This window comes from Gigantopelta aegis, chromosome 6, assembly GCF_016097555.1.
Source record: "Gigantopelta aegis isolate Gae_Host chromosome 6, Gae_host_genome, whole genome shotgun sequence".
NCBI classification, from domain to species: Eukaryota; Metazoa; Mollusca; class Gastropoda; order Neomphalida; family Peltospiridae; genus Gigantopelta; species Gigantopelta aegis.
This window is the reverse complement of record NC_054704.1, coordinates 90,334,786-90,362,292: the sequence shown is the minus strand read 5'-3', so window position 1 is coordinate 90,362,292 and position 27,507 is coordinate 90,334,786. Positions and strand designations below refer to the sequence as shown.

Sequence of the window (27,507 nt, the reverse complement as noted above, 5' to 3'; positions counted from 1 at the left end):
ACACCCGTCTACTCCCTTGTGTGACCGATTAAGACAGGTTTGACTGTATCAACTTATTACCTTGATTTCCCGTATATATGTCCATGCAAAATGAAGCCCATGGGCTTAAAACAGAAAATTTTACCGTAATTAACCCATAGCTTAAACTACAATACTATTTTCAACAGAAATTTCCCATAGGTTACCAAAAATGTCATATTACTATTAAAAATAGAAGAAGAAAAACTTTGTACGTCAAATGACAAATCTATAGCCTGTTAGGAACATACTTATCTGCCCTTGATTGGCATAGGGCTAAGTGGCCCCAATCAGCCACTAAATTATTTCCGGCGCGTTCACGCTCCAGTCGCTTACAACAAAGGCCCTTTGTTACTACTGCATTATGGAGTAGTCATCGACTTGTTCTTTTATTTTTTGACGTTAATAAAGTTTTCTAATACTAATATTCTTTGTCAGATTGTGTACAATATGTTTTGTCAGAAAATGTACAATATCTTTTGTTCTCAACAAAAATACTTATGAACACGTCTTGGGGAGACCAAGAAAAAGGGCTCATTGTTGATTGACTCGTTAAAACGGCATCTTAATAAAGTTTTGATATTTGCAAGTAATACGCATGTGTTTGTGTATATACCACTGTGTATGAACGGAAGTGTACATTAACGTGACTCAATGACTACCTGTAGATGTGATTTTCTGTACTGCTAGTTGCATTATTAACGATCGACTATCTACCTGTAATTATTAATATTATATGCACAACCATTAAGCATTCCATAGTATATATATATATATATTATATATATATATATATTCACTGGCATAGAAAGCTGGGGGGAGGCAAGGGGATTATATTTTGCTTTATAATAGTGTAAAAGTGTGTAAATATAAAAGTGTGCCCTCCACGTTTTGACACCTTCCTACACCACCAAAAGAAATGTTTTATTTAACGATGCACTCATAACATTTTATTTACGGTTATATGGCGTCTTACATATGGTTAACTCTTTCACCACGACAGGCTGGTATACCGGCTAGCGATATCCAGTGCCTCTCACCATGACAGGCCAGTTTAGTGGCTTGTAACACCTGTTCATATTTGGCGCCGAGTGACACGTCAATATTATGATTAGACAAAATCTCGCGCGACCATAGCTGCCATGTGACACACTGTAATGGCTGCGCCCATGTTCTAGCGAATTTTTTATGAGTTTTTCCAAGTTTATACTGATATTCTGACTGTAATTAAACATGAACCGAGGTGACGAAATTTCGTCTGTTGAAAACAATGGTTGCGATTCAGATGACGGGTTTTCCGATGATGAAATGTGGGATAATATGGACTTTGGTGCATTTCATTTAATCGAGATTGGCGATCGTGAACGAAATGTCATTCAACATGGCAATTTAGAAGAAAATGATACCGATGACGAGTTACAGTATGACTTGCCACTGTTTTACCACGCGTCTGAGTTTACTTGGACACATGAGCCATATTCGGTTATCTGCAGATCAACGTTTACTAAAAATCCGGGGCCCGTAAAAGTGTTTGACGTCAACACAAACGCCATAGAGTACTTTTCGCTATTTTATTCCCATACAGTGTATGAAAAAATTGTGTAATTTACCAACATGAATGCCAAAAAATAGCGTGATACAGATCCTGCTAACAATAAAGGTGTGTGGTAGGTTTCTGTTGATGAAATGAAAGCTTATTATGGCTTGTTAATTTTGCAAAAGCATTGTAAATATATTTTTAAAATTATAACTGGAATGTTAATTAATTAATTATCCAACAAGAAAAACATTTGTACTGTTGTTTTTTTAATTACCAGTCCTACCTACTCAAATAGGTGAGTAATATGCATATTTTACCTGTAATTACCAGATTTATACCTGTTGAATCTAACATTTTTAAAGTATTATTTTTTTATCTAGACAGCCGTCCATTCACCTTTCTGGAAATGTATAGCCTATAACTAAAATTAATGATAAAACAAGTAGTTTTATCCTTTAACAAACATGATCATAAATCTGCTATTTAAACTCAGTGTGCAGGGAAGGTCAAGGCTGTAAAACTTAGTGGTGAAAGAGTTAAGGACCACACAGATAGGAAACCCGCTGTTGCCACTTTATGGGCTACTCTTTTCGATTAGCAGCAAGGGATCTTTTATATGTACCATCCCACAGACAGGGTAGTACATACCACAACCTTTGATATACCAGTCATGGTACACTGGCTGGAACGAGAAATAGCCCAATGGGCCAACAGACGGGGATCAATCCCAGACCGACCATGCATTGAGCTATGTACCGTCCCTCCTACGCCACTGATATGTGTGTGTGTGCATGTGTGCGTGCATGCGTGCATGTGCGTGTGTGTATGTGTGTATGCATGTGTGTGTGTGCATGTGCGTGTGTGTGTAAGTGTGTGTGTGTGTGTGCGTGTGTGTGTGTGCATGTGTGTGTGCGTGTGTGTGTGCATGTCTGTGTGCATGTCTGTATGTGTCTGTGTGTGTCTGTGTGTGGGTGTGTGTGTCTGTGTGTGTGTCTGTGTGTATGCACATGTCCCCCCCCCCCCAGCCTTGCCTCCTTTGTACGCCACTGATATGCATGTGTGTGTGTATGTGTGCATATGCGTCGTGTGTGTCCCCCCCGCCTTTCGTACGCCACTGATATGCGTGTGTGTGTGTGTGTGTGTGTGTGTATGTGTGCATATGAGTGTGTGTCGTGTGTGTCCCCCCCGCCCTGCCTCCTTCCTACGCCACTGATATGCGTGTGTGTCGTGTGTGTCCCCCCTGCCTTGCTACCTTCCTACGCCACTGGTATATGTACATACCCTGTAGATAAAACGTTTTTTTAATGTGCGTGTTCATCTGGGTTATGTTTTTGGTTGTGCGTGTGTACTGGTGTGTAGGCTTGTTTTGTAGGCTATTGTTTATTTGGGGGTAGATTTGTTGTTGTTGTTACTGGGGTTTTCTTTGGGGGGGGGGGGGTAAAATTGTTGAGGGGGTTTTATTATTAAATATTAAGTTTTTTGTTTTGCCTACCACTTACACTTATAATCATGTATAGAACAATGTCTTCATTTAACCTTAAATAATCGGCATACAAGACTAACATAAATATGTTTACACAAATATTTTGATGTAAACAAAACAAGTACTGTTACTATAAATAGACGTTTTTAGGTTAAATTATATATTTAGCTGTCAAACAGGCGCGTATGCAGGAAATTGTGTAGAGGAAGTCTAGACTGGCTAGTGGGGTTTTTAGGGGAGGGGTCGGGTCATGCGTCGCCGGAAATACATTGAAAAAAATATATAGCACGTGGGGAAGGCGACTGTTCTGATCGGAATATTACATATAGTCTGCCCCATTCTCCTACTAAAATGTTGTTTTTGTAAATAATTGAAGTTTGGTTTGATGTAAAAATAAAAAATAAAATGTTTTGAAAATAACAAAAATATACTATTTTTGTGTGTAATTTAGAAAACAAGTGGCACAGAAATAAATAACTTGCAGTAAATTCCATAGTATGAAAAAATGCGTTCTCCGTGACGCACTATAAACATATGTTTCTATTATCTATTACAACTGTGTTACTGTTACACACAATTCATTAAAACTAAAGGTGTGTTTGTATGTTTAAATGAAATTATGATAATTAATGTGAGGCGAGATTGCAGCTTTGAATTTCTTTTTACAAATTTCCATGCAAGAAAACCAAAACAAAATCAGGGTGGGTGACAGCTCACTAGATTCATCTCTTATATTTAACACATGGTCAGTTATAACAAAATGCAATTTCATCAACTTAATTTTTACCTGTATCATTTTTTATTTTTAAAGCATAGGTAGGGACATTTATGATGCCAGGTAACATTTATACAGGTAACGCCTTTTTTCATACTATAAAATTTTCTACAAGTTATTTATTTCTGAGCCAATTATTTTCTAAATTGCACACAAAAATAGTGGGGGTTTTGTTATTTCCAAAACACTTCTACTTTTTGTCTTATGTCAAACCAAACTGAAATTATTTACAAAACATATATTTCTAGGAAGATGAGACGGACCGCAAGTAAATAACTCGATAATATGAAAATTGTATTGTGTTGGTTACTCGCTTTGTCAAGAATCCTTAGCTACTTTAAGAAAAACAAATACACAATAATGAAGTAAACGCACTGTATAATTAAAGGGACTGCCCTGAGTTTGCTGCCATTATATGCTGTTTTTCGATTATAAATATTTGTACAGACTAAAATTACACATATACTAAATAAAGATTCATGTTCAGAATATCAGTGTCCTGCATTCAATTTGCTTCTCAATGTTCTGCTGTTGGTCAGTAGTCCAAATAGGATTTGGACTCAATTTTGTACATACAAAAAAGTGCATATTGGAAAATAAAATGATGTATCTTATGCAGAAAAATATATTTAATATGTAATTATAATAATCAAAAGTACCTGTTAGTCAACAATATCTTAACAATAGCAGCAAACTGAGGAGTCCCATTAAAATAACATGACACGAACAGTTATACAAGTATTTAGGAGATAACCATATAGTTTTTAGATTTGCGGGTGCTATTGTCTATTTGATTCTGCAAATGTCATTTTGGATCGAAGGCGTTAGCCTGAGGTTAACAATGAATCATTATAATATAGGCATTGGAAGCACTACCCTGTTTCCTTTCCTCAATTATGAAACCGAGGCGACTAGAATGCATGTGTGCATTTCCCCTCCTAAACTGAAAGTCGAGTTAAAAACGGATGCCTCTGATAGTGAAACATATTTAGCTTGTGCTAAGGCTGTCATGGAACGATAAATATTATGTACTCTGTTACTATTCTCTAACTTGCACCTTTTGGCTTTATGATATTTTTTTTCTTTTCAACTTCTTAATTTAAACCATCGGCCTAATTTCAAATAAAAGTTATCTCTTCTCCAAGGTGGTATTTCCGGGGTTTAAATACTGAAAATCCTGGTAAGAAATGCTGACTCTACCACATTTTTTAACTGGGGACAATAAACTTTATCATAAAAAATAATAACAATTACAAAACAAAAAAACAACAAAAAACCCACTCAAACAAACAAAAGAACACACAGCACTTTTGCAATAAAACATTTTTAAGTAAATATTAAAAAGATGAATAAGAATGTTTCAGATGATCTTTACAGACAGAAGGTGGTGATGGTACTTCAATGTTCGAGATTATAGAAACGACTAATTTGATTTTAACAAAATGCATCATTATGTTAGCACACAACACCTACTTGATAGCCTTGGGCACGAGGCTGGTGTCGAGTTTGAAGAGTGAGTTGTCAAACAGTGTGGTGATGTCACGTGGGATGTCGTCACTCTCCTGGAGACACGTCTTCAGATCCTCCGCCAGTTTAGCAATGTCCGGCAGCTGGTTATAATCTCCTATCTGTGGAAGACAAAACAATGTTTGACAATACTTCACGCACTCCGCTAGGGGTGGGATCTAGCTTAATGGTAGTGCTCGCCTGAGGTGATTGGGTTGTAGGATTAAATCAACTCAGTAGAACCAACCCCTGGTTTTTTTCTCCCGTTCCTACCATGTCATAACTAGTATACCAAAGGTTGTGGTATGTGCTGTCATGTCCATAGGAAAGTGAAGATAAAAGATCCCATGATACTAATGGAAAAATGTAGTGGGTTTCTTCTAAAAAATATGTCAGAATAGCCAAATGTTTGACATCTATTACCCAATGATTAATAAATCAATGTGCTCTAGTGGTGTCATTAAACAAAATATCCTTTTATTTTCTGGAGCATGACAGGTGGAACTTCGCATTAACAGTTTAAAACTTATTGACGAAAAGGAAAATCTAGTAACCATTTCTGTAACCAGAGTACCAACACAAAACATTATTTACAATAACGAGTATAAGTGAATATTCCATTTCCTGCCCTCTCTGAAACATAACTACTACTAGTTATTTAACAAAGATTGTTATTCTTACCAAACATCATAACAGGCTGAGTCACTATGCATTTGTTTTTTTACTTTTGTCTTAAACAATTATTAATTGTGACTAGTTACTTCAAATCAGGAAAATAACTTGATGTAAATATCCCAGTTATTTTAATGGTACCAAGTGAGACAACACAACAATGTGTCATTGTATCCAAATCCATTCAGTGTTTGCTCAAGCAAATTATTTCCTTTTTGGTAGAGGCTCTTTTATATGTACAGTAAAACCTCTCAAAACTGGACCCTCTGTAAACCGGAATTCCCTCAAAACAAGACGTTTTTCACAGTCCCTTTTAAAATATCTGTAGAAAAGAAAACCTCTTATAACCGGATACCTCTAAAAGAGAACTTTTTACTTGGTTCCAAGGGTGTCCGGTTTAGATGAGTTTCCCTGTATATGTGTATGTATATTGTATATTGTGCTTCAGACAGGAACATAAATAGGGTTATCCATAGATTATTGGTGTCATAATTTTTATCATATTGAGCCAAATTTACAAAGCCTGTTTATTTCTCTCATGCATGTAACTACATACATTTATGATGATAAAATTTGGCCCATTACCTCAGGATCTTCTGCATCAATATTATTCAACTTGATTTCATCTGTTGTTAGATATCTTATTAAAACATCCTGAAACAACAACAATCTGAGAGGTTTTTATCATCATACATATATTTGTACAAACTCATACAAGGGAAATCTACAGACGTATTAACATTCAAATATTGTTAAACTGAATTAATGTTAAATTACAATTACCAAATTAAAGTTAATATGCTAAAAATAATGTACAAATGTGGGATATGTAGAAGGAGTACTATTCCATTTCTAATTTTAAAAAGTTCCATTTAAGATTTTTCCAATTTCTGGGTTCCCCTTCCCCTCCCCTCCAATTTCATAAAAAAACATTACTGGTTATATTAGTATCAAGTGGTAATCTTTCTACATATAATCTGAATTTCTTGCACAGAACAGACGCAGATTAATAAAGGTAAATCATGTTATCAAAGCAACAAGTCACAATAGTGCTTTAGACAAATGTTTTACTTTCATTAAAAAAAAAACAATAAATAAAATTTTAAATTGTTTTTTTAATTCTGCAGCAATACACTAGTCCATTTCAGTGACTAAAAATTCAGCAAATATCTGTCAGTGTTTACCAAACATTTATTGTGTTACAAAAATGTAATAAAACATTTGTTAGTAAAGTTGAGCCAATCGTACCAGTATTTTGCTATTTTCTTCCTTCTCCAGATATTGGTCACTGAACATGTGAGCGGATCCAAGCACAGCAATCTTACCCTGATTCGACTGCTGAAAAAATTATATGTAAAACACTAAATACGACAAAATAAGCATCTAAATTTATTAAACCCACTACATGTGTATCAGTCATTCAAAGTATTAATTACTATTATTGGGAAAAAACACAAACTATATGGATATAATTTTGACATTTGTCAGAAGCTACACTTATAAAAGAAGTCATTATTCTATTTCGAATTAATGTAAATTATAGAATTAATAATTATAATAAGGTTATGTGGTTTACACACTAATGATAACCACAGATCCAAGTGAACAAGACGGTAAAAACATTAATTTGCAACAGTGATCTACAAAGATCTTCTCGTCCAAATTTCTAAAATTCCTGCAATCTAATTTACACATGCTGGTAACCCTGTCATATATGTTATAAAGATTTTGTTAGTCAGACAGTTCGCTTGAATTTAAAGTTGCGCAACCGACATACAAAGAGCATGAAGATCATAACGAAATATATGCCCTATAAGATGATAAGTTGTTACTGTATACAGTCTTCACCATGAGCACATTCAAGGCAAGCTGTAGAAATGGTGCTCGGTGACCAATCAATGAAGCTTTTAATAAAATGTACTCAAATTTTTACTAAAAGGCAATGAATATGCCGCTCTCCTAAACACTTTCAGGTGAGTGTGGAGGAGTGATAACTCACATTTCCTGGTGAAGGCTGGTATACCAAATGTGTTCACAGGGTATGTGCATCCAAATCTCTTTTCGAAAACTTTGATTAAATGAGAAAAGCAGATACAAATTTCTGAGCACTTGCTAGCAAAATGTTACATTAATCTCTCACACCTGTAAACAGAATCTGGTAACTCTAACGAACCTTTGAGGTGTAGAAAGCACAGACTGGTCTGTTGAGTGGGAAACACACGCTGCCCGTCGATAACACAGCTGATGACGGCTTCATTACATTCAGTGTGGCGCCATACGGATATAAGAAACTCAATGCTCTACAACAAAAACACAAGTTTATACATGAATTATGAATGTATACATGATTGAATGCATGGATGGATGAATGGATGAAGAATGGATGGGATGAATGAATGAATGAATGAATGAATGAATGAATGGAGTAAACAAATGGGTGAACAGTAAACAAACAAAACCCAAGCATGAATCCAAAATTGGATATTTTAATAACCATCTGACTGAATTTAATAAGAGACATTCAACAGTACTCAAGCCTAACACAAAGGAAGCTACTGTCAATCTTGCAATGGTATGACATTGTACTTGCTTGCAGATAAGTCTATAACATCAACAAATTAAATTACAAGTAATATGCAATTTAACATTAAAACAATTTAAAGCTGAATATACATATAAAAATAACTTCAATTTACAGCACTGACCATAGTTAACAGACAGCAAATAATGTTTAGTTTACAAGAATTTACAAATTCTACAGCTATGTCTTACTGTGCATTGTTAGTGTCGTCGTCTCCACCGTAAGTTATGCCTTTACCCGCAGCCTGGCTGATGGCCCGGTTTAAAACTCCATTTGCTATCAACGCCTCTTTGGGGTGAAAATATTTGTAATAGGCGGTTCTCACAACAGCATCTACAAAACCAATCATTTCACATGAAGAATTTGCTTACATTAACTTTTCTGTACTTTTTGTTTTTAATCACAAAGGATAGCACATAGCACAAATTTCATAATGTAATACTAGTCATACTAAGGATAAATAAAGTTAACTCGACCAATTCATTCAAGAAAATAAAAATAAACATTTGTTTTGTTTAACAAAACCACTAGAGCACATTGATTTATTAATCATCGGCTACATTTTCCCATTAATTGTGAGGGATCTTTGATATGCACCATCCCATAGAAGGGATAGCACATACCAGGCTTTTGATATACCAATCATGGTGCACTGGCTGGAATGAAAAATATCCCAATGGAGCCACCGACAGGGATCGATGCCAGATCGACCGTGCATCACGCGAGCGGTTTACCTACCTTATGGTGAACTCAGAATTAACAAGCTGCCCTGCACCTACCACTATTGACAAACACACCAAACTCCTCGAGAAGAAAGTTGATGTTTGTGTTGAACCTGGTTTCACCGCCTTCTCCGATCAACACCATAACACTCCCACCCGATTCGATGTACCTCTTTATGGCTTCAAACTGAAAAACAAAATATCATCACATTCATTTCTGCTTTCTACTGTTGAAAAACAAAACAAATAACAAATCCCAATGAAACCCTTTAAACCAGACATCCATGGGACCAAGTAACAAGTCTGTTTCTTATGGGTATCAGGTTTAAACAGGTTATTTATTGTTCTGATTTTAAAACAGGGACCACAGTAAAAACATCTCTTTTTAAGGGAATTTACGGTTACAAAGTCCGGTTTTGACAGTTTTCACCGTCTTATAATTAACATTTAGAGCACTATTTGCTCCATGAAAAACCATAACATATAATCTCCATGACAAAGTGAATAAATAAATGATACATTATCTACCATACCTCAGAAGCAGTGAATTTATCCTGCGGACCACCAATTATCAGCATTCGTCCTTGCTGCAAACGGTCTTCTGTAATTTCATCTTTATTTCTAAAAATACATACTACATACTTAACTGATAATATTCAGTTCATACAAGTACCTATACACTGTAAAATGCTAATTTTATTCTATATATTCTATAAAATGTTGCCTATAGATCAGCTACGGTTTCAAAAAGTACAAGTTGCCATCTGAAAAAGGCAACAAATTAACCATTTACATTTACTAGTTTATTACATTTGACTTTTATATAACATCATGTTTTGCCATTGATGCAGCAAAACAACAGACATCGCTACTTAAAGGGAGCTATCACTCTCGCTCCCCATCATTCAGACTGAATCTAGTTCAATGAGAGTAATTTTTAACTCCCCTTAGCATGTAACTTTCTTTCTAAAAAAGATCAAAATTTCAGTGTTTAATGTGGTCATTTGCTCCCCATAATCTAAGTTAGGGGAGCAATTAATCACTCCCCTTAAGTTTCTTCAATGGTTAGGTCTGTGTGAAACTGTGTGCCCTACTTTTGAATAATACATTTATATGTACCTATGGAGCTAAATGTGAAGAGTTCAGGCACAAAACGCGATATAAACCATTTTCTTTCTAGTTTTTAGTTAAAGCCATTATTGTATGTCAGTAAGGGCTAATCGTAGGCCTGCTGGGTTTTTTTATATCAAAATGCGATATACGCCAATTTAAAAAATCACTTTTACTGAAAATGAAAAATGGATATATCGCGTTTTGCGCCTAAACTCTTCATGTATATATGTTCAAGTACATGTATCATTTTTCTCAAATGACAATAATTGCATTTTCTTTCCATCTACACACTTTATGCTAATGACTGGTCAAACTGTGGTTACAAATACAATTTAACAGTACACTATAAAAAGGCATACAGTGTGTACATAGTTGTTGTTTTTTGTTCATACTTGTATGAACCAAAAAATAATTACAATCAATCCTTAATTACACTCCAAACATTTACAGGTATAAGTGTACATAGATAAATCTAAAATGTGTTTAAACAGCTAAAGTAAGTGATCATAGATAAAACTAAAATGTGTTTAAACAGCTAAAGTAAGTGTGCATAGATAAAACTAAAATGTGTTTAAACAGCTAAAGTAAGTGTACATAGATAAATCTAAAATGTGTTTAAACAGCTAAAGTAAGTGATCATAGATAAAACTAAAATGTGTTTAAACAGCTAAAGTAAGTGTGCATAGATAAAACTAAAATGTGTTTAAACAGCTAAAGTAAGTGTACATAGATAAAACTAAAATGTGTTTAAACAGCTAAAGTAAGTCTTTAAACAGCTAAAGTAAGTGTACATAGATAAAACTAAAATGTGTTTAAACAGCTAAAGTAAGTGTGCATAGATAAAACTAAAATGTGTTTAAACAGCTAAAGTAAGTGTACATAGATAAAACTAAAATGTGTTTAAACAGCTAAAGTAAGTCTTTAAACAGCTAAAGTAAGTGTACATAGATAAAACTAAAATGTCTTTTAACAGCTAAAGTAAGTCTTTAAACAGCTAAAGTAAGTGTACATAGATAAAACTAAAATGTCTTTTAACAGCTAAAGTAAGTCTTTAAACAGCTAAAGTAAGTGTACATAGATAAAACTAAAATGTCTTTTAACAGCTAAAGTAAGTCTTTAAACAGCTAAAGTAAGTGTACATAGATAAAACTAAAATGTCTTTTAACAGCTAAAGTAAGTCTTTAAACAGCTAAAGTAAGTGTACATAGATAAAACTAAAATGTGTTTTAACAGCTAAAGTAAGTCTTTAAACAGCTAAAGTAAGTGTACATAGATAAAACTAAAATGTGTTTTAACAGCTAAAGTAAGTCTTTAAACAGCTAAAGTAAGTGTACATAGATAAAACTAAAATGTCTTTTAACAGCTAAAGTAAGTCTTTAAACAGCTAAAGTAAGTGTACATAGATAAAACTAAAATGTGTTTTAACAGCTAAAGTAAGTCTTTAAACAGCTAAAGTAAGTGTACATAGATAAAACTAAAATGTGTTTTAACAGCTAAAGTAAGTCTTTAAACAGCTAAAGTAAGTGTACATAGATAAAACTAAAATGTCTTTTAACAGCTAAAGTAAGTCTTTAAACAGCTAAAGTAAGTGTACATAGATAAAACTAAAATGTCTTTTAACAGCTAAAGTAAGTCTTTAAACAGCTAAAGTAAGTGTACATAGATAAAACTAAAATGTGTTTTAACAGCTAAAGTAAGTCTTTAAACAGCTAAAGTAAGTGTACATAGATAAAACTAAAATGTGTTTTAACAGCTAAAGTAAGTCTTTAAACAGCTAAAGTAAGTGTACATAGATAAAACTAAAATGTCTTTTAACAGCTAAAGTAAATCTTTAAACAGCTAAAGTAAGTGTACATAGATAAAACTAAAATGTGTTTTAACAGCTAAAGTAAGTCTTTAAACAGCTAAAGTAAGTGTACATAGATAAAACTAAAATGTGTTTAAACAGCTAAAGTAAGTGTACATAGATAAAACTAAAATGTGTTTTAACAGCTAAAGTAAGTCTTTAAACAGCTAAAGTAAGTGTACATAGATAAAACTAAAATGTCTTTTAACAGCTAAAGTAAGTCTTTAAACAGCTAAAGTAAGTGTACATAGATAAAACTAAAATGTCTTTTAACAGCTAAAGTAAGTCTTTAAACAGCTAAAGTAAGTGTACATAGATAAAACTAAAATGTGTTTAAACAGCTAAAGTAAGTGTACATAGATAAAACTAAAATGTGTTTAAACAGCTAAAGTAAGTCTTTAAACAGCTAAAGTAAGTGTGCATAGATAAAACTAAAATGTGTTTTAACAGCTAAAGTAAGTGTGCATAGATAAAACTAAAATGTGTTTAAACAGCTAAAGTAAGTCTTTAAACAGCTAAAGTAAGTGTGCATAGATAAAACTAAAATGTGTTTAAACAGCTAAAGTAAGTCTTTAAACAGCTAAAGTGTACATAGATAAAACTAAAATGTCTTTAAACAGCTAAAGTAAGTGTACATAGATAAAACTAAAATGTGTTTTAACAGCTAAAGTAAGTCTTTAAACAGCTAAAGTAAGTGTACATAGATAAAACTAAAATGTGTTTAAACAGCTAAAGTAAGTCTTTAAACAGCTAAAGTAAGTGTGCACAGATAAAACTAAAATGTGTTTAAACAGCTAAAGTAAGTGTGCATAGATAAAACTAAAATGTGTTTAAACAGCTAAAGTAAGTGTGCACAGATAAAACTAAAATGTGTTTAAACAGCTAAAGTAAGAGTGCATAGATAAAACTAAAATGTGTTTAAACAGCTAAAGTAAGTGTGCATAGATAAAACTAAAATGTGTTTAAACAGCTAAAGTAAGTGTGCCAAAAATAAAAATAAAATTGTGAAACATCTGAACATAGCCCAGTCCGGATTTTTTCACTTCCACATTTTTAATATACTGTGATAATGCATGTTTACTTCCGTCGCTGAACACGTGTAGACTCTGTCTGATGAACTGATCGCTAGCACATGCGAAGGAAAACAGCATAAAGTTCTTTAGTGTTAGTATTGTTTTATTATCATGTATGTACTTACAATCGTGTTCTTGATTTAAAGTTTTAAACAGCTTTTGTGTTTTGTGGTTTGTTCCGTGACCGGAGGGAGCACCGCTTTGTTACTACTAGCCTCGTACATCGGAAACTAATGTGGTATAGTTGAATGAGACTACATATTTTATTTTATTTTTGTCGGCCTTTATAAAAAGTTTATTTTCGCATGGAATATATTTTCATGAATTTCATTCACACGCGAAAAAACATTCCACGCGAAAATAAAGTATTATACAGTAAAACTAAAATGTATTTAAACAGCTAAAGTAAGTGTGCATAGATAAAACTAAAATGTGTTTAAACAGCTAAAGTAAGTGTGCAGAGATGAAACTAAAATGTGTTTAAACAGCTAAAGTAAGTGTGCACAGATGAAACTAAAATGTGTTTAAACAGCTAAAGTAAGTGTGCACAGATGAAACTAAAATGTGTTTAAACAGCTAAAGTAAGTGTGCATAGATGAAACTAAAATGTGTTTAAACAGCTAAAGTAAGTGTGCACAGATAAAATTAAAATGTGTTTAAACAGCTGAGGTAAGATTTGGTACATCAATTGTCTTTTTTCCATGTAATAATGTCATTAGAATGGTAGAAATTAATGAAGAGAAAATTTAGATCAAGTGAATACTCACGGGATTAATCTCCATGTTGATCGTAACTTTCTGTTGAGGACCTTAAAACCACTGGCAAGGGTGAACAACTCTCGTTTGGAAGCATTCACAATAATTGTATTTCTCTGAATTTTTTCCTCCATGTCCTACAAAGAAAAGAATTCCAAAAGTAATTATCAATTATTATGTCATAATGAAATTATTTAAAGTAATTAGCATATTGACTTTATTTAGTATTTAGTTCATACATGTACATAGCAGATACGTTATACTGAACACTAGAGGGTTACAAGAATCAGTTAACTGAATTCTTCTGATAAAACAGGAAGGAAGGAAGGAAATGTTTTATTTAATGATGCACTCAGCACATTTTATTTGCGGTTATATGGCGTCAGACATATGGTTAAGGACCACACAGATATTGAGAGAGGAAACCCGCTGTCGCCATTTCATGGGAAGGAAATGTTTTATTTAATGATGCACTCAGCACATTTTATTTGCGGTTATATGGCGTCAGACATATGGTTAAGGACCACACAGATATTGAGAGAGGAAACCCGCTGTCGCCATTTCATGGGTTTCTCTTTTCAATTAGCAGCAAGGGATCTTTCATATGCACCATCCCACAGACAGGATAGTACATACCACAGCCTTTGTTACACCAGTTGTGGAGCACTGGCTGGAATGAGAAATAGCTCAATGGGTCCAATGACGGGGATCAATCCTGGACCGACATCGCATCGACTAAAACTTACTTTAATATTACAGCTGGTCAATATAACGTCAGCATAATTTTAGTGATTAAATAATGATGTTGAAAATGACTTATAGCTGAAAATACTTTACACTATATATAAATTAGTAATGTTAGCCTTTGATCACAAATGGCTGTACTGTATGAAGAGCCTTAGCAAGTGTGACTTATTAAAAAGAAAAATGTGGATGTTCAACAATTATTACGTATTAAAGCGTTGTTTTTCGCTATTAAACCCATTTTTCACACATAAAATTGCACTTTACTTCCCGTTTATTATTTAGAATATACATTTCCATTCACCTGAAGTGTTTTTTGGTAATCCTGGTGTTTGTAATACCACAAAATGCATTTTTCGTATTTCTGAAAAACGGACGCACGTTTGAGAAAAAAACGTTGAGTAGACAAGGTCTAATCTATTTTTAGACGGGATATTTCCATTTCAATGTCACAGACGTTGGTACACCACGTGACAGTTATTATTTTGGTTCGGTTTGTTTTCTTGTGCACGGTTCGCGCAATCAACATCCGATTTGTTGTTGTTCATTTGTGAGATTTTTCTTCACAGTTCGTGAAAATTTTCAATAACAATAAAGTTCAGACAAGTAAGTATCTCAATACAATATGTTACAAACCCTTAAAACCAATAATTTTGCTAAGTCCTACGATATCTGGAGAGGGGATACAACCAGGACAGAACAGTTGGAACATGTCCAGGAGAGGTGAAAAGAACGCACCTCAAGTCTGTGAAATTTGTCGTGACGTAGGCATTATTGTGCTTCGAGCGACATCTACCGGTGACATCAGAATACAAACTTTCAAAATTATTTCAAGCAATTGGGACATGGGGATTCCCATGGTATTTATCGATATAAAACCTACTTTTTCACTCCATTTGATAAAAACGTGATCTAAGTGTGTTGCAGGTTTGTAGATTAACCAATTATAATTTATTTTCGCTGGATGGAACTAGGGTGTGCGGCTTTAATACAGAATACTGGCAATTTTTTGGAATTCTCATTCCATATATAAAAAATGAGTGGGGGAAGCAGATGGAGCAATTATAACCATCCAAATATCCATCTGGCTCTCAAACGACGAGTACTCAGGCTACCCGGTACACCTTCTTCTTAACTATTGATATAAACAGGGACCCTAATTCTAAAACTTACAATGGGGGAAGGTTCCAAGAGGATGGGGTTGGGGTTTTTTTTTTGGGGGGGGGGGGGGGTTTCATTTATAATAACACTGAGGTGCGGAATGTAGCCCAGTGGTAAAGCACTCGCTGATGTGCGGTCGGAGTAGGATGGATCCCCACCGGTGGGCCCATTGGGCTATTTCTTGTTCCAGCCAGTGCACCATAACTGGCATATCAAAAGCTGGTGTTACCCTGTCTGTGGGATGGCAGGGTTTCTGCCAGAAAGAAATTTTTGGGTATGGCGCTATGGAATTGAATATTTACAATGTGTGTGCTGAATGCCACTACACTTGACAGGGGGTATGGGGGGCCTCCCCCAGAAAGAAAATGGGTTAGGTGTAGGGTTAGGATTAAGAAAATCGGTAATGACAAGAGTCATTAATTTTGTCAAACGGTAAATTTAATTTTTAAAAATCTGCCAAAATATCTGAGTATGGCCCAATACCCATTTTACCCTCTGGCAGATACCCCAGATAGTGCATATAAAAGATCCCTTGCTACTAATAGAAAAATGGAGCGGGTTTCTTCTCTAAGACTATTTGTCAAAACTGCCAAATGTTTGACATCCAATAGTCAGTGATTAATAAAGCAATGTGCTCTAGTGGTGTCATTAATCAAAAACTCCTTTTTTTTACATTCTTTAACAGTGTTCTCACTGCTCCATTTAAGCAGCTAGGTAGCCTGACCTGTTCTGCTGCCATCCTTTGTTTATCTGTGCCCTTCTATTTTCCTGCATTGTACTATATTTTACAGCACCCACCTCCATTATTTCCAAATGAACACCTCCTAAAATTTTCACACAATATTTTAAAAAATCCATTAGGCTGCATACTTGATATCAAAGAAAACGAGCTGCAGTGTGTATGAAAGTGCAACTGACAAAAAAATTCAGTAGCTTATGACAGTTAACGTAACATAATTTAACAGTATTTTTAACAGCCACTAATTTATCCCATACCTGTATCCATTAGTATGTTTGATATACACAATAAATGTTATATTTTATTTGAGCAATGAAAATATTTTATTTTCATCGATTTGGGTCAAATTTGTCACGTGATCAGAACGGTCATTCTGTCTTTTGTGTCCACTAACTATCGTCTGATATTTTGTCCTTAATTGCAGATTTAATTCGCTGTAACTGATGATTTTTATCCTAACTGATGTTTTAGTAATTCTTTATAAAATATTTTTTAAATTTAATTTTGAGGGGGGATATCACCTCTTATAATTTTAAACAACGGAAGTGGTAGTGTTCATCACAGAGTTCAACACATCTGCTAGCCCAGCGCCTGGGGCTAGTGCTTTTTAACACAGGACTAAGGTTGATGAGTCACTTTTTGTACCCTTGTTTTGGCTTTGTACACAATAAATAAAGCATATCCAATGGTAATTTTTGTGTATGATGTATAAATTCAACAAAAGGTACTTTTTATATCTTTCATCTTTTAAAATTTAAACTTAATATTTTGTCCAGAATTATGCAAAATAAAAACACACCAACCTGTAAACAGTGTCATTTGCTGGTTATAGAATTTTGACAGGGGTCAAGGTCAGTAGACCAGTTTTTATTTTTAAGTGGCAAAGTATTGTAATAACACAGCTAATTTAGAATTTTTATGACGTCAGTATTCCAATGACGTGACTTTACATCTCCTTAAAATAACATTAAAATGGGTACATGACGTTTCCGTTTCAGAACACTGGAAAAATTCCAACGCAAAATTGCTATTGCGATTGTTTGTTTTTTTTAACATTATTAATGCACCTGGATGTGTTTGAAGAAAATCTTGTAAGTAAAAAAATGTACCATTTGCAAAATTTGAATTTCAAGTGAAATTACGGTGAAATATGTTATATTTATTGAAAGTGAAGCCAAAACAAGGGTGCGAAAAGTGACTGTCTTCGAACTTAGTGACAAATTTATCGTCAACGTCGCTAACTGTGTTATGCTTCAAACTCTGTTCAGTTTGTTTTCTCGTGCACGGATCAGGCAATCAACATCTGATTTGTTGTCGTCTGCTTGTCGTCCATTTGTGAGGTTTTTCTTTACAGTTCTATAACATTTTCATTAACAATAAAGTTTTGACAAGTAAGTACCTAAATACAAAACTTTAAAAACCCTTAAAACCATTGATTTTACTAAGTCGTTTTGTTTATTCCTTAAAATTACCGATATCGGGTCCACATGCCTCGTAGAAATACTTAAAATGGAGAAAGATGAATTACCATTCAGTGCGTGTCACATGATCTCACATGTGCCAGATCAACAATGCCAAATCACGGATCAGACCACGACGCTTGACAAACTGAATTTTTCCGTTTAAAAAAAAAAATTAAACTAAGTGTTCGTCAACTGTGCATAGTTAGGAAACATATATTTGTTTATGTAGTCGCCTTAAACATTTTAAAAGACAAACTGCACCTGCGTCAATACGATACTTTTTGCAAACACATGCGCCTGAACAGTTAGAAATGTTGCACTCTTTCCTGTTTACTCGAGGGTGCTTCACTTTTGTTCACTAAAGTCCAAATCAAAATGTTAACAACTACGAAAAATTGCTCTCCTACCTTTATTTTTCGTTAGATTTTACCCACATTTTGTCCATACAGAAATCTTGAAAAAACCATTACAATGACACATATTCCACATACTAGATAATAACCATGTCACCTATATCAACTTCGCCGAGGTCGCATAGGGCATAACGCATGTAATTTTGTGCCAGCTTCCATTTTGACTTTTTATGGAATATTCTCCAAGAGGGGTGAAAGGATATGACTTTATCTAACAACGTCATAACATGTTATGATAAAAAAGCAAACGTGATGACGTCATATATTAATATTATTATTATTTTTATTTTTATTTAACGATAACACTAGAGCAGTGTTCTCGCTGCTCCATTTAAGCTGGGCGCCCCGCCCCGCTATTCCATTTTGCCGCCCTCCTTTCACGTTCCCCGCCCTCCTTTATTTTTGAGCGCCCCTCTTTATTTTCCAACACCTATCTCTGCTATTTCCAAATGCACTTTTTTCCACACAAAAAACAAAGATCAGTCTGCACACTGGACATCAAAGGAAACAAGCCGCGTTGTGTACGAAAAAGCAATTGACGAAACATTTACGACAGTTACCGTAACGTAATTTAACAGTATTTTTAACAGCCTCTATTTTGTCCAATATCTGTATTCATTTGTATGTTTGATAGACACAATAAAAGTTATATTTTATGTAAGCAATGAAAACATTTTATTTTTTACAGATTCGGCAATCTCCGATTGAAAAAAAACCCCTCTTATTTGGCGCCAAAATTTGTCACGTGATCAGAACGGTCATTCTGTCTTTTGTTTCCACTAACTATCGTTTGATATTTTGTCCTCAGTTGCAGATATAATTGGTTGAAACTGATGATTTTTACTTTCTGTTATTCTGTTTATTGAGCAGTTCTTTATAAAATATTGTAAACTTTTAATTTTGAGGGGATATGAACGCTTATAAAAAACAATGGAAGTGGTAGTGCTTATCATTAAAATCATTTATCTTGAGTGCCAAATAATATATACATCGTCTTTACAAAAACTAAACTACTTTTTATCAGCTGGCGATAATATTTTATCACAGCGATCGATTCATTCGATGAAGATGGAAATAACAAAAATGTATCTGACATTAGGAGATCACTTTACAAACATCTTTATTGTTTTTCGTATATCTTGAAATCTTTATTAAAAATAATAATATTAAAACTTTGATCGGTCCAGCAAAACTGGAACTGCCCATGAATGTCAGACGGATATCATCTTCGGTTCAATTAAAAGACGAGGTTTTTTTTATGAACCCCTTTGCACTTTTTTATAGGCAAATAAAGGAGTATGTCTTTTCTCCAAGTCTACCAACACACAATAATATGGTAACTAAACTACTCCCCCCACTGCTACGTTGCTAGAGGTAATTGATTTTATATTAATTATGTCACATACTTTGGAGGCTTTCACCCCTTTTGAAGAGTATTCCATAAAATTTAAAAAATGACAGACGGCAGAAAACAGCTTGTATTTTGCCCTGTGCTATCTCAGCGAAGTCGATACTGGCAACATCGTTACAGTCCCATATGTGGAATCTGTGTCACTGTAATAGTTTTTTCACAACTTGTGTCTGGACAAAACTTGGGGTGAATGTAATGGTAATTAAAGGTAGGAGAGTAATTTATTGTAGTTGTTAACAATTTGGTTCGGACTTTAGAATGGACTTGTTTTATGCAGGCCTACTTTTTTCGCCAGTTTTTAATTCAGGACTTTAAAATGTCATATAATGCTAATACAGAAACCTGATGATAGAACCACCATAAAAATGAGCCCCCCCCCCCCCCCCCCCCACTTTGAAAATCCGGCCTGTTATGTAGACATTGTTGATTTTTAACATTAACTGACTACAGTCGATTTGGTTTCATGTATCGTAGCTGAAAAAAGTACCATAGCATTTCCGTAAATATTGCATTCATATTTTTATTGTTAGGTGAACGCAGTTTGGGACGTCGATAGTATGCAAAACCACTAACCCTGAAGAGTTCAACCCGTAGCCCTCTATTATCTATAAGACTATATCAAAGGCTCCAAGACTACCCCTGACCATTGAAAGGGGTTATGGGTCAAACTTATGCCAGCTAATCGTGGCCTATCCAGCTTAAAAGATCACAGAAGTAAAATAAAAATGGGAAGGTTTTCGATAGTTGTCAGCAACAGTTTTCTGAGTTTAGCCTTTTGCTTTAGTATGTCACTGTGTCGGCAAGACTGGCTGAATATGAGCGAAAAGCGTTGTTCTGCATAATTATTTCATTAGTAACAAGCATTTTAGGGATTTTAACTAAAAAACATATATTATCAACATATAAACAAAATATAATTTTACAAATAAGATGGATTATTATGTCAAGAAATGAAATAATACTTCAGCTCTCGGAGGCATCGTAGCTTCTGTAGAAACTATTTACCGGAAGTTAAGGGCAACCAATTTTGTAAAGCTTTAAGCCATTGGTCAATGGAGGTATATCATGCTACTTGGGAAACAACAAGCATATACTAATTTTCCGCAACAAGCGCAATGATAAATAATTTGATAGTCTTGACTAACGACCCATCTGTCTTGGGAGTGGGAGATGCAGTGGCGTAGGAAGGTCCCCCCCCCCCCCCAAAAAAAGGAAACTTCCGCTAACTTTGCTTGAATATAACTTGATGAAAACAAACTGGGGGAATAATTGTTATATATGCGTTTAAAGAGTGTTCCATGATGCATCGTTTGGTGCAAAAATCATGGCCATAGGTTAACAGAACCTGGGAGAAATTTTGACCAACTGTGGTAGGTGTCACGGGGATCCTATAATACCCGTAACTGAATAAAACACGATTATCCAAATATCTCTCCTAACTGTATATCTATTAGATCTCTCTGTAACGGGCAGTCCAATACCCGCGTGGCTCGGTTCTAGGTATGATCAGAGATAAGATCTTATATAAAGTATATAATATAGCACGTTTAGTTCACTAGAAAACACAACAAAACACAATACACTTTGGAATCTGTATTAACCTTACGCTGACAAATATATTTGCCGCAGTTAATTACTTACAACAACAATAATTATAACAACCCGGAACTAATCACTTAATTAGTTAATCACTAGGTGTCTAGTTTACACAATATTCTAATCACTTCACCGTGGTGCAACACACACACGTGTGATAATTGAGAAACGCTTCCAGGGGAACTTAATTAATAAAGGAATTACAACTCTATTCCTAACTGGTTAATTTTTAATTAACCCTTAACTACTCATTCAGTAACCTTGTAATACAGACTTAATACTGGTACCTATTACAATAAAGACAATAACCTACAGTTTACCTAGGTCCTCTAGGATAACTGGCTAAGCTTTAACTAGAAAATTAATTAATAATAAGTGCGTCATATCTAAACATGGATAAGAATTTGCTGGATAGGCCTACGCTCAGTGTAGTGGAGATTAAGCGAGCACGTAAGGCCGAATTAGTTGAAATCGCGGGTGAGCGAGAAATTGATTTAACATCAGCTAAAACCTTAGTTTTTGGTGATAGGCCTGTTATGGAAGACAGTGAGATTGTTCCAGAGATAGAGATAAATCAGTTAAGTGTGGAACAACAATTAGCTTTTAAAAAACTTGAGTACGAAAGAGAAGAACGTGCATTAGAGAGAGAGAGAGAGAGAGAGAGAGAGAGAGAGAGAGAGAGAGAGAGAGAGAGAGAGAGAGAGAGAGAGAGAGAGAAAAGAGGGATAGAGAGAAAGAAGATAGAGATAGAGAAGATAGAGATAGAGAAGAGAGAGAGAGAGGGAGAGAGAGAGAGAGAGAGAGAGAGAGAGAGAGAGAGAGAGAGAGAGAGAGAGAGAAGAGAGATAGAGAGAAAGAAGATAGAGATAGAGAAGATAGAGAGAGGGATAGAGAGAGAGAAAGAGAAGAGAGGGATAGAGAAGATAGAGATAGAGATAGAGAATTACAGTTAGCCAAATTAAAGGTGAAACATGAGTTAAAGTTGAATACTGAAAAAGTTAGACGAGAAGTAGGAAATGGGTTTAACATGTCGGAGGCTTATAGATCAGTGCCTGTATTTGACGACCAGGAGGTAGATATGTTCTTCCAACTCTTTGAACGGGACGCCAAGCAGCTAAATTGGCGTCAGTCTAAGTGGACATTGTTAGCCGTGAATACGTTTAAGGGGAAGGCTAGCGTAGCTTATAATTCAATGAGTGATGAGCGAGCAAGTCAGTACGACCTAGTTAAGGCTGCAGTGTTGAGGGCTTATGAATTACGACCTGAGGATTATCGTTTACGGTATAGCGAGTTGAGAAAAACGCAGGGTCAGTCTTATAGTGAGTTTGTGGCTACGAAGGCAGGGATGTTTGATAAATGGGTTGTTTCTCATCAGGTAGAGTCATATACCGAGTTACGGGAGTTGTTGATCTTACAGGACATTAAAAATGGATTACCAGTTAGCTTACGTATTCATTTAGAGGATCGTGATGTCAAAAGGATAGAGGAGGCAGGCATAGTGGCAGATGATTACGTGTTAATACACAAAGCTCAGGCAGTACAGGGTAGCTCTTTACAACAGAGTGATAAGAAGAAATTTCAGCCAGGTTTTTCCCGGGAAAGTAACTATCGGGGAGAGTCATCTAGTTGGTCAGCTAGTCAGGCAAGGAATGTACCTGGTGGGCAAAGTAAGGATAAACTTGCATTATCAGCCAATGCACGAACTTTCCGTCCACATTGCAGTTACTGTAAAAAGGATAACCATCTTGTAGGGGACTGTTTTAAAAGGAAACGCGATAATGCGCAAGTGGTCGGTTTAGTGAGGTCAGCTCCGTTAGCGAGAGAGTTATTGGTTAGTCCCATGGCAGAGAAAGTAAACCCGTATGTGTCCACTGGTATGGTTTGTGATGTGAAACAAGAATTGAGTCCTAAGGCAATATCAATCTATCGAGATACCGGGTGTAGTCAGTCACTGATCACATCAAAGTGTTTAGCTGGTATTGAAAATTCAGATACAGGACGTAGTTTGGCCTTAACCTCGGTTACTGGAGAAAATATGGTTGTCCGGTTACATAACGTTTTCTTGTGTTCGAAGTTTGTGACGGGACCAGTCATTATGGGTGTTGTGAAGGACTTGCCTGTTGAAAACATAGGAGTTTTGTTGGGTAATGATTTGACTAGTCAATGTTGTCAGCCGCTATGTGACCAATTGTTAATTGAAGACAGCCCTTTACCCATAGAAGAGTGAGGTTGACGAGACTAGATATCCTGCGTGTGTAATGACTAGGGCTATGGCCAGAAGAGTAACACGAGACCCAGAGGATATTTGTGATTTGTCTGATACGTGTGTGAGCCAAGAAATTGGAGTGGATGAGGTTATCAGTAAAATGGTATATAAGTCAACAGAGGAATTAAATGTGGTGGAACCTGTTGATCTCCCGCAGAGGGGAAATGAACCAGTTGTGTTTGATAGAGGGGGACTTAGCTTGTAATAGACAAGAGTTAATCCTAGAGCAGGGGGCTGATCCAAGTTTGTTGGCAGCTCGCACTACATTGTTAACTGAGGGTGAGATGGAGGATCAGATGTCAGGTTATTATATGGACAAGGAAGTATTAATGAATAAGAGTGTGGAGAAGGTTGTGCCTGATAGTGAGGAATGTGTGACAAAATGTAGAATTGTGGTGCCCTCTAAGTACCGTCCGTCATTGTTATTGTTAGCACATGAGGACGTGTTTGCTGGCCACTTAGGGCGGAATAAAACTCATAGTAAACTTGCCTTAGAGTTTTATTGGCAGGGAATGTTTGCAGATGTCAGTAAGCATTGTATGTCATGGCATGTGTGTCAGGTTGTGGGCAAACCAAATCAGCTAATTCCTCCCTATCCCCTGCAGAAGGTCCCCATAGTTGGGGAAGCCTTTTCAAAAGTGTTGATAGATGTCGTGGGGCCATTACCGAAAACGCGTTCAGGCAACCATTCTTGTTAACAATTATGTGCTTAACTACGCGTTTTCCAGAGGCGATTCCCTTAAGGAAGGTTACTGCGTCTGTTGTAACTAGTGCGCTGCTTAGGTACTTCACGTATACGGGTTTACCAGGTGAAATTCAAAGCGACCGGGGTACGAACTTTATGAGCAAGTTAATCCAGCAAGTACTGTCTATGTTAGATATACGACAGATTCGTTCTTCTGCATTCCACCCTGAGAGCCAGGGCGCAATAGAACGTTTCCACCAGAGCATGAAAAGTATGCTCCGCTGCCATTGTTTCGACAATAGTACTGACTGGGACCAGTCAATCCCTTTCATGTTGTTCGCAGCATGGAATGCTAAGCAAGAATCCCTAGGATTCACCCCATTTGAGTTGGTCTATGGGCATTCAGCCCGAGGCCCTCTCAAATTGATAAAAGATAGTTGGTTAGACAAGGATAATGCCGAAAACCTGCTGATTTATGTAGGGAGAGTTAGAGATAGGTTGTGGCAGGCGACCGAACTGGCTAGGAAGCATCTGAGCTATGCTCAGAGCAAAATAAAATCAGTGTTTGATAGGAAGGCGAAGAGTCGGGAATTTAAACCAGGGGATAAAGTGCTGCTGTACCTTCCCATTAAACGGGGTTCATTACAGAACAGGTATTTCGGTCCCTATGTTGTGCACAAACGGTTTAATGAGACAGGGTATGTGATAAACACTCCTGATAGGGTTAGGAAAAGTAGGCATTGTCATATCAATTTGCTAAAAGGTTATTTTGACAGACTGCCGATAGTTCGAGTGTTACCTGTCCAAATTGAGAGTCACTCAATTTCGTGATGACGTCAAGACTACAGATATCAAGTGAACCAACAGCCAGATTCTAGCAGACTTGAGTTCCTATCTACAGCACCTTGACAGCCCCCACCGAGCAAAGTTGACTACTGACAATGTTTCCATTTGTCAGGACATTCCAACGGTTACCAATACCTTAATCCAGGATGTGCGCTTGGAACCCAACGCTACACCGATTCGACAGCATGCCTATCGGATAAATCCTGTAAAACGTGCGGAACTGAAAAAGGAGATAGATTACATGTTGGAACACGATATTCTGGAACCATCAAACAGTCAGTGAGCATCACCTGTTATTCTGATTCAAAAGGGAGATAACAGTTTCTGGGTGTGTGCTGACCTACGTCGCGTGAATCAACTCATCAAGGCAGATGCCTACCCTCTACCCCGCCTTGACGATTGTATCGACCGAGTTGGACACGCTCAATACATCACCAAATTGGACCTACTGAAGGGTTTTTATGCCATTCTGTTAACGGATGAAGCTAAGGACATTCTGGCGATCATCACACCTGACGGCCTCTTCCAATTCCAAGTGATGCCGTTTGGTTTGAAGACTGCCCCTGCTGCCTTTCAAAGGATGATGAACCAGGTGTTATCAGATTTAGAAAACGTCAGTGTGTATCTGAACGATGTGGTGCTAGCCACCGACACTTGGGATGAACATTTAACCGGGTTACAACAAATATTCAGTCGCCTACAGAAAGCTAACTTGACTGTGAACCTGGGCAAATGTGAATTCGTGAAAGCTTCAGTGACCTACTTAGGTCATACTGTCGGACATGGTTGCGTCGCCTCACTGCAGGCCAAGACACTAAGCATCAGCCAGTACCCTGCACCGACCAACCGTCGTGAAGTTCGCCGGTTCCTTGGTATGGCCGGTTATTATCGTCGTTTCTGTGCTAAATTTGTGATGGTAGCGGCCCCCATCACATCGCTGCTAAAGAAGGAAACGAAGTTCTAGTGGTCAGATGAATGCGAGAAGTCATTCAACCGTCTCAAGCAGATGCTCTCCTCGTCTCCCGTGATGGCAGCACCAGACTACCGAATGCCTTTCAAGCTGGCTGTGGATGCCAGTGACGTGGGAGCTGGAGCTGTGCTGTTCCAAGAAGACGAAAATGGACTGGACCATCCTGTAAGTTTCTTCTCCAAAAAGTTTGACAAACACCGGGTGAACTATTCCACTATAGAGAAGGAAGCTTTGGCCATGGTACAAGCTCTGAAGCATTTTCAGATCTATGTGAAATCGGCAGTGCATCAAGTAGTTGTCTTTACGGACCATAATCCGCTTACTTTCATTCACAGAATGAAAGCCACCAACCAGAGACTTTTGAGATGGAGCCTTCTTCTGCAGGAATTCCCAATTACCACTGAACACATCAAGGGCACATCCAATGTAATCGCTGATGCCCTGTCCCGAAGTTCAACGTTATGATAATGTGTTGACATTCTTGATTTCTGTTTTGTTTTTATATATTTTATTGTATACCAGGGACTCAGAGACTCAGTGCGATTACTGGTAGTCACCTTATTACTATGTGTTATAAATGCCCGGATGCGTCGGTTAACGCACTTTTTGTTTTAATGTAGTATATTTCCCTATTCCTAGAGTCGAGGAAATATCCTTTTTGAGGTGGGGGTGTGTGACGGAACATGCTCTTAATTGTTTTTCGCCTGTGGCGATATTAATTGTTTTAGAGGGCCGTGTGCAGTCCCAATATGCACTTAGACTAGGTGGGCACTTTGTTACATAATACCTCCGCGCGACAGTGGTCGAGCTGTTTCCAATACACACCCAGATCAGGTGCGGAGGCCATGTGGCCAGTAGTTACGTTTACCTCCGCGAGTGCGGTTTTTACGACTGTGATTTTGGCGACTAGGCGACAGTAAGTCTGGCCATCTAAGAGAAAATTGCCGTCTTGGTCGTTGTGGAAATATCACTTGTAGGTATTCGGTACCGCGATGTGCCCCCAGGCGATATTCGGATTTTTTATAATAAATAGCTAGGATTTTTAGAGATATCGGGGAGAAACATATTGGAAGGCTACCAGGGAACGTTAGTCCGTTTGGACTGGTAAATATATATTTCTGCTCTGTTG

General features: G+C 36.3%; 1 protein-coding gene across 4 annotated transcripts in view; it reads right to left on the bottom strand.

Annotated features, from left to right (window-relative positions):
* LOC121374952 (intraflagellar transport protein 52 homolog) overlaps positions 1 to 21,042 on the bottom strand; it is a 31,482-nt gene extending 10,440 nt beyond the window's left edge. Inside the window, exons 1-9 of one of the 4 annotated variants that reach the window (XM_041502096.1) lie at positions 20,978 to 21,042; positions 14,097 to 14,221; positions 9,831 to 9,918; positions 9,355 to 9,484; positions 8,767 to 8,908; positions 8,168 to 8,294; positions 7,243 to 7,332; positions 6,580 to 6,648; positions 5,290 to 5,444 (exon numbers count right to left, since the gene is read on the bottom strand). In XM_041502096.1, coding sequence (XP_041358030.1) covers positions 5,290 to 5,444; positions 6,580 to 6,648; positions 7,243 to 7,332; positions 8,168 to 8,294; positions 8,767 to 8,908; positions 9,355 to 9,484; positions 9,831 to 9,918; positions 14,097 to 14,221; positions 20,978 to 20,995 — 944 coding nt within the window. In that variant the 5' untranslated portion in view covers positions 20,996 to 21,042. Of the gene's footprint in view, positions 1 to 5,289; positions 5,445 to 6,579; positions 6,649 to 7,242; positions 7,333 to 8,167; positions 8,295 to 8,766; positions 8,909 to 9,354; positions 9,485 to 9,830; positions 9,932 to 14,096; positions 14,222 to 20,938; positions 20,958 to 20,977 lie in introns of those variants that run through there. The other 3 variants (XM_041502097.1, XM_041502098.1, XM_041502099.1) reach the window with 3 other exon arrangements.
* Between the last annotated feature and the right edge of the window lie 6,465 nt (positions 21,043 to 27,507).